The sequence below is a fragment of the Antrostomus carolinensis genome, unplaced genomic scaffold, assembly GCF_000700745.2.
Source record: "Antrostomus carolinensis isolate BGI_N321 unplaced genomic scaffold, ASM70074v2 scaffold15068, whole genome shotgun sequence".
Lineage (NCBI taxonomy): Eukaryota > Metazoa > Chordata > Aves > Caprimulgiformes > Caprimulgidae > Antrostomus > Antrostomus carolinensis.
Window position 1 is genome coordinate 351 of NW_010331029.1, and position 8,601 is coordinate 8,951.

General features: G+C 38.1%; 1 protein-coding gene across 1 annotated transcript in view; it reads left to right on the forward strand.

Annotated features, from left to right (window-relative positions):
- Positions 1-1,730: 1,730 nt before the first annotated feature.
- The window catches only part of SLC35D4 (solute carrier family 35 member D4), a gene marked incomplete at both ends in the record, with an annotated part of 28,910 nt that continues 22,039 nt past the window's right edge, over positions 1,731-8,601 (forward strand). The window contains 2 exons of the mRNA XM_010173096.2: positions 1,731-1,814; positions 4,443-4,520. Coding sequence (XP_010171398.2) covers positions 1,731-1,814; positions 4,443-4,520 — 162 coding nt within the window. The remainder of the gene's footprint in view (positions 1,815-4,442; positions 4,521-8,601) is intronic.

Below are 8,601 nucleotides of genomic sequence, written 5' to 3' on the forward strand. Positions count from 1 at the left end.
GTATACAAGGGAGAAATCTGAAATACTCAGTTAATGTTAACTTCCATGGAACCTTTGACAGTTTAATTAACCTGCAAATTAAGCACAAGAAGTCTGTTTTCCACTGTGCAGCCTAATTGCCTGTTGGCATTGCTGGAATGTCTAAGCAGAAGGAGAAGTGGGCTGAAGATAGCCACATTGTGAATAAAATTGTATAGTTTAAACATAGTTTGAAGTAGTTTGTTCACTCTTGGCGGAAGAGGTAAGAGTAACTACTCCTTACTGCCCTGTCCGTTGGAGAGTGTGCCTGTGTTTCTGGTGCAGATTTCTGAAGGAAAAGACACTTTTGAAGTAACCAGGGTATGGATTTCTAGAGCGAAAGTTAGAGAAAAGCAGCATTTTGAAGGTGAAAATGACATATCTTCTCAGCACTGGCCACTGATTTCTGTTCCAAGATACACTTACCATTAAGGGTGCCCAGAGGAAGACTGCAGTCCAGAGGTGAAGCAAAGTTTGAAGGAAAAGATAATGCACTTGACTCAACAGGCTGCTAGGAGCAGTGATTAGTTAAACAGAAAGGGTGCTGGGAGAGCTGCCAGATTGCATCAGGCATTGGAAACGGTACTTGGCTTAACTACACTTGAGAGGAAGTAGGAAGGACTTTGACATAGGGCCTCCATTTTCAAACCTTAATTTAGGTTTTAGTGTAATCAAGTTAAAAATGACCAGAATATAGACCTTTCAGTTGTTGCAGGTGGTATGTAAATGCAAGTGGGGATACGGACATGTGGAGATATATCATCCTGATTTAAAACCCATGTGGCAGTTCAGACAAGTGTATGTGTAACATGAGCTGTTGGGAATCAACATACCTTGTCTCTGTGTATTGATGCCAGCTTCTTAGCAACACCCCTCACACCTAAAAATTGGTCCTTGCAAAGTGCTCAGCACAGTTTCATCTCCGTGGAAAGCTTTCAGCTTCTCCTTTTGCTGTTGACAGCTTCTGTTGGCTCCTGGAAGGAATGGCAGGTACCTTTCCTTTCCTCTGAAGAAGCTTCAGTCATTCTCCTTCTTTGCAGAAATAGTATTTATATACTTCATTATGGGAAGTTGTTAGATCCTGATGTACACATCAAAAGGCATTTGTATTTCTGCCTCATATTTGCATATATAGATACATAGTGGGAGAAGACAGTAGCATCCGTACACGCAGACCCTGACAAAGCATACTAAAGCAGTGACACAGAGGCTTTGCTTTTTTTCCCCCATATATTGCGTCTCCAAGGAGCTTTATGGACTGCTTAATATTTTACACAAAATGGTGTGTGAACAGAATGTTAGGCCTGTAAGATGAATTAATCATCAGGAGACAATTATGTTAAGGTTATTGGTCTTGATTCTGCCAAAGGTTGTCTCTGTGGTATGGTATGATTTTAATTTACAAGTGCTTGTGTCTTTTTGTTCCTGTTAATCCTTTTCCCATTCAGTTTGGTACATGGAGTGTGCTCAAAAAGTGAAAGAGCAGTTCAGAAGGTAGCTTCCCCTCCATTCTTCAGTGTTTCCACTCCATACCTCATATACTTAAGTGTCTGCTACCTTCCACAGTGACTGGGGCAGCATTCAGCAGTTTTGGCATGGAAAGAGAAATTACTGAAAACTTTTTTTTGGTCTTTTTGTTTTTCTTTGTTTTGGTAGATTTTTTTTATGTTTTGTTGCTCTCGTGATTGTTTGTTAATGTTATAATGCTGTAGGTGTTTGATGTCCATTAATTGGGTATTTGTTTTCCAGTATGTCCTGTCTGTCCTGCAATTTACCTACCCTACCCTTTTTCAAGGGTAAGTATTGTTTTAAGACCACGGTTGTTTGAAAAATTACTTTATTCAGTAAATGTCTTGCTTTTCCATGCTGAAGCTAACTTCAGTACCTCTTGTCATTGCTGGCTTTTGCTGTCTAGATAACATACTTCATGAAGCCTTAGTAAAGCATTAATTAATGTGTCTTGGTTAATTTTTAAACATCATGATGATATAATTAAGGCATATAGGCTCCATAATTTATAATTTTTCTAAAAGTCTTAGTGCTTCAACGCAGAAAAGTAGCAAGTATACTACAGCCTGTCTTCCTTGGAAATGGCAGTCATGGCTAATGTGCAGTTGTGATGTATTCTTTCACTATGCGAATGAAAACCAACCTTAAGCCCATCTTTAGGCATACACAAATACCATGTTGCTTATTTTCACGCTTAGCCTTTGTTGTAACTCTGTATCACAAGTCATATCTTTCACTATCATATCTTAATGATTGTAATGAGAAATTTAATGTTTTGTTGGGTATTCATATATACCATCAGTGCTGTTAATTTGTGAGACACTTAGTGAAAATCTGGCCTCTTAGAGTCAAGACTTCCCCCATTTGTTCTTTTGAGATAATGATAAAATCTTCAGGCACTGGTTATCTTTAATTCCTTTATTACTGCTTAGCATGGCTTATATTTTTGCCTGACTTGCAGGCCCTGATCAATAATTGCCATCTGAGTATACACTCTTTTCTTTGAGTTTACTCAGCTTTGCTAAATATGGAAGGAATGCTTTCTTCAGTTCTGACACACACACACAGATTGTCTCTTGGACAAGGCTTTTATCATAGGGGGAACGAGTTTTGAGTTATATTTGTAAAATACAAGTGTGGTGAATCAATAGTAAAAAGTATATTTCAATGGCAAGCAACTGTCTTATGATACCTGTGTTACCACAGTTACCTTTTTCTATTATTTGGAAATGCATCTCAGCATCTTATTATTTTTCAGTAAGTTCTGGCTTTTAAAGGTGGCCTTTCCTTGAAAATTAAGTGGCTCAGATGTACTTTCATTTAGAGCTATGACAGGTGAGCAAAGGAGGAAAACAATGTTATTCTCAGTTCATACTGTTGTTGTTCATTGTCGTTGCTTTTGTTCCCTGTATAATCTAAGACTGTATTGCATAGTGCTAAGGACCTGGAACTGTTACTGACTTCAAGTTCTGTCCTTAAAACCTGGGACAAGAGGAAGTTCTTCACAATAAAGTTGATGGGAATTTATCACTAGCTTGGAATAGAGCATAGTCAGGCAGCAAATATCAGGTATACCTAGCGTTTAAGTTGTCATATGCTGCTCATTTCAAAAAAACTGAAGTAAGCTGTGATAGTAGCATTGAATATTCATCATACCTATATGGTCAGCGAGCTCACGCTTCTCTGACACTGTCCAACTGTATGTAATACTGCATAGAGTGAATATTTCTTTATTTGCATATATGTGAGAGAGATTTTAAATAATTGCTTGAATGCATTGCAGTGCATGGAAATAATAAACAAAATAATCTCTATGCCTGTTACAGATGTTAATGTGATTTAACGCTGTACGACAGTATCTCTGTCTGAACTATGCTAGATGTTCAAGGATTTTCACCCAAGAAACATGAAACACCTTTCTGAAAACCATTTTCACTCAAGAAAGATGAAACACCTCTCTGAAAACCACTAGCTTAAGGAAGGAGGAAGCTAATAACTTATGTTAAAGCTTACAAAAAAAAAAAGTGTACATCACTACTAATTTTAAGGTATCTGCAAGCATTTCTAAGGCCTCACGTACTATTTCCATCATAGACTAAGGAATGCCTTTATGGTAGGATAAGTCATTAGATACTTAAGTCAGTGCAGAATGTGTGTAGCTGTTATACACCTTTTCAATGAGAAAACCACAGTATTGTGGTCTATATACAAGGTTCTCTGGCTGTAAAGATGTTTTCTCTAGAGGCTCTGAATCAGAGGCTCATGCAGCATAATGATGTTACCGTTGATGACACTTCACTTGGTGCTTGCTGCACAAGATTCAGGGGGAGGGGAAGCAATCTGTGTTCGAGGGAGTTTGTAATCTAAGCCCCACATGAATAACCATGGAAAGGCATAGAGCTAATATTTGAAACTACTAGGACTGCACACATCGTCCTTGGGGCCTATTACTTCAGCTGAAGCGAGTCTTTGAATCCTGAAACCATGTTTATTTGTTCTAACAATAACAGTTTATGTACAAAAAGATACTAATCTCTCAGTCACAAACCTTGCCTCACTTCTATCTTCAGATCATCATGGCTGTAACATTACTATTATTATTGTAAACCTTGCATGGGAAGAGATGATAAAATGAGGATTCAATAACGTGACTAAGGTAATTGTGGTAGATGATAATTTAAAATACATTTGAAACAGGAGGTGGAAACGCTAGAGTATTATGAAGTTTGGAGGAAATGAAGGCCCATAAAAATGAAAGACTCAAAGAGGTATAGTGACATCCCTGGAAACCTAGAGAAATGGTAGATAACTAGAGTCATGGACGTGATGTGAGAAATACTGTGGACTGTAAGGTCATGCTCCACATTGTTAAAAAACACAAACAATTCAGAGGTGCCATTTTGTTTCTGTTTCAGGTGGCAGACATTAGTGGGTGGACTTCTGCTTCATGTCTCCTGGAAGCTGGGCTGGGTGGAGATAAACTTGTGTTCAAGGTACTGTGGGGTTTTCAGTATCTGCTAAATAACTATGTTCTAACCCAACTATAGAAAATAAGTAAGTTGGTTGTGGAAGTTACTAACTTGCTAAAATATCAGTGTGTCTGTGTGTGTTTATATGTGTTCCGCTTCACAGGTGTAAGAGAGAAATCTTGTGTTTGAGTCTAATGAATTTTCAATAACACACTCTTCAACTGATTACTAATATAAAGTGGATTCAGTGTAACCTTGGTGAAACAATCGAAAAAGCACAGCCATTGGTGAAAGCTCTGAGGATTACTTATACAACCATCTGTCCACATCTCTTCCCTGGATTGTTTTATAGTATTCTAAGAGAAACCTTGGTAATGTTCGTTAAGAGCATTGACAGATGTGTCCCCAAAACCTCAGTGCAGTGAAGTACACAAATGCAGTCTGCCTTTTTCTCCAAGAAGTGTGTCCCATAAATGGGAATCATTCACCCTTGCCTAACTTTAGCATTTATAACCGCACAGCAAGAGCAGCCATTGCAGTACAGGTTTGATAGAATAATCAGACTCCAAATTAAAAGGTGTTGTGTTGGCAAAAATCATCTGCTTCAGACTTTACTCTGAAGCTGGCGGAATTGGACTGGGTGGTTGCCAGGGTTCCCTTCTAATGTAACTTTTTCCAGTGATTCTGTATTAGCAAGCCACAACTGATGAATTTTCTGTTTGGTATTCAATGGAATTGGACTGAGTGGTTGCCAGGGTTCCCTTCTAGTGAAACTTTTTCCAGTGATTCTGTATTAGCAAGTCACAACTGATGAATTTTCTGTTTGGTATTCAAATAGTTGGAAACTGAATCTCCTAATTTGGAATTAAATCCTACATGTATGTTGGAAGAACCAGGTTAAGTTCTGTTTTCAGGTCCATGCAAGTGACTACATCACCACTGAAACTTAAGTGAAGTTGTAAATGGAAACAAAATTTAACTTCCTATATTTTATCTGCAGTATAGATAAAGTGAGGATATTTGTGTAAAAGCTATCAGTGATATAAGAAGAAGCAGGATTAGGGTCCAAACCTTGCTTTAGTGGCAGTTACTGATACATATATTATTATCAAATGTATATTGTTTATGCAGATTTTGTCTTCACAGAACAATCTAAAGGACAAAGGAGTACAGCCATCAGAAATATCCTTTTTAGTTCGACTTTTTGTCACTAGATGATTACTTTTGCTTTAAATTGTGAAATTAAAGAAGTTGAATCTTTTTTTCCAGCTTGGAAAAGATATTTTAATTTTTTCAAGACTTGGAAGGCATTGAAAAAAATACCGGACAAGAACCATTTTCTGATGTTGAAGCAGATGCTTTTGTCTAAGAAAAGTTTTAGTGAAAGATTAATTCGTGTTTTGACAATAGAGACTTCAGGCCACCAGATGTCAGCACATTATAGGAGAAGTGATTAAAACACATCCTGAGAAACCTCTTCATTAGTTTAGCTAATACAGAATGCCTGTTCTAGAATAGACTGAATGAAATTACCAGAATTAATTGGCATGTTTTAGGTACAGTGCAACCAACTGCTTAATCATGAGTTTAAATCTGTCTTTCTTCAGAGAATTAGGCACGGACTGTAATGCTTTGCTGAGCTGGACTTGTAGCATATATCTCCTGTATAAAAAAAAAAAACAACAAAAACAAAAAAACCCCAAACCCAACCAAACAAAAAACCCCTCAAAAAACAAACGTAATGTCTCAAAGCTTCTGTCTGCCGCTTCCTCTCAAGCTCCTTCCCCCTCCCAAGCTGATGACATTTCTCCCCCTCTTACAGAATATTGGTTTCTGAATCTACGTGGTCTTTGGGTTTGGTGGGGTTTTTTGGTATATGTGTAGGATATTTAAGAGTACCATATCCAGTCCCCAGTCCTGTCATGCTTCAAGAAATAAACTGCTACTCTTTTTTTTTTTTTTTTAATTTCCAAAAAGTTTCAGTATTTCTGTCATAAGCTGATCTCGTATGCTTTCTGAGCCAGTTCATATTATCCCAGAGTGTCTCAGCAGAATTATTTTATTATACAGAGATCATCATCCTTTCTCTAAAGTCAGGAATACTAGCTTCACAATAAAAAACAAGTAAAAACATACTACTTAGAGTAGTTTCTCTTAGATTTTGTGGATATCCTGCTTTTAATTGGCTTCCCACCAGTACTCCCAGCTGTAAGGGACTCTATCAACATCATCATTTCTTATGAAGGGTGAATGGTGACTGTCTGCAAAACTTGCATCCAAAGCAAAGTCTCTGTGGAGCACAGGGGAATATATGCTGTCCACCAGCACACCCAGGTCCTTTTCTGCAGAGCTCCTCTCCAGCAGGTCAGCCCCCAACCTTTACTGATGCATGCGGTTATTCCTCCCCAGGTGAAGGACTCTACACTTGCTCTTGTATGTCCTATGTGTTCTGGTTGGCATTTCTTGTAGTGCTGAATTTTCCCCACAGCTAAGCAGCAGCACAGAGCCTTGCTTAAGCCAAAGCTCCAAGTGTGGTTTAGGAGAAGCTACCCATTGGCTTTAGCGGGCTTTGGATCTAGCACTACAGCCACAAGCTTATCAGTTCATTTATGTCACTGAGCTTTCCTGTTTTTGTGTGTACACCACTGTACTACCAACATAAGTAGCTACTAATTGGTTTACATACAAGACAGATTGTTGGTGCTGACACATTACATCAAACATCAATGCATTCTTTTTCAGTCCTGAAATTCCCACTTGGCAGCATGGAAAAAGCATCTGAAGTCCTTTTCCATTGCATTTCATACTATTGCACTGGAGATGATGATGTATTTGGGATTCCTAGAATTTAGTGGTGGGGAACATGAGAGAGTGTTATGTTCTAAATGAAAATTCAGTTTTCATCATGTGCTCCTTTCATCTTTGCAGCCCTCCTTACTTTTCTTCCCACCCCTTTCTTCCATTTGTTGCAGTTCTAATAGGGTGGGGGTATTTTTGTTGGAATCTGATGTGACCTTGTTGGTAATGAGGTATGACAGTTTTAGATCCTGGTCTTGGTGAAATTCCAGTTGAAGTCAATAACCTTAAAAGGAATAGTGTTTTTATAAAAAAATTATGGTGACTACCACAAAAAACAGAGCAAATATTTATGCCAATGAAAGGATCTAAAGATAACTGTGTTTTAATTACTCTGGGTTTTTGATCAAGTATCTTTAGAAAATTATGTCTATAAAAAAAGAGGAAATGTGATGTTTAGGTTTTTTCCCTTGTCTATGTTTACATGAATCTTTAGGCATGTTTTATCTTCATTCAGACTGTTCTGATTTCATCATCTAGTGGTCTGTTTTTCTCGTGTGGCTGTACATATAATTACGTCTTAACTCTTACATGCTAGTTGGAAGTGTAATCCAAATGAAGGAACTACAAGCAGTTTGGTTTAGTTTTGAAAACCAGCATTATTCACTAATATTTTCTTGACTTTAGTTCAAAGCTCGGGAAGAGCGAATGGGGGTAAGACAGTGTCTTCAGTCCTAGGAAGCCTTTGGGTCAGGCCTTTAGGTGACTGCTACTCCTTAGCTCCCTTGCTCAAAATCTTGCGTTATTCTCTCTGAAATTTACCACCTACCTGATCCCTTTTTCCCCCTTAAGTACCACAATCAAAAAAAGGAAAAGCGCAACTTCTGAAGCCCCTTCTCAGACCTAAAACCTGACCCTACTGCAATAACCATGGCTACAAAGAATATCAGATCAGTCTGTGATGACTTCATTCCTCCATTAGTTCTTAAACTGCCTCTAGGAGTTTGGCTTCGTCAAAGGAGTATCATTAGGAAATCTCAAGAGACAGGCTCCCACAGAGACAATCTGATCTTTAGGAAGAATCTCTTTGTAAAGCTGGCTGAGAAATGAATGTGTGGGTGGGCAAGTGTATTTGTACATAATGAAGATGTGTGCTGTCTGTGCAAGTACACCATTTTATGCCTTCATTTGTCAGTTTTTCTTTCTTTTACAGCACATCAAGGAAATTAGTTGAAATTTCTCTCTCTTAAAACCAGCAGGAGCAATTGCTGTGAAACAAACAATTTTGCAGGGAGAGGAGCCAGGGAAA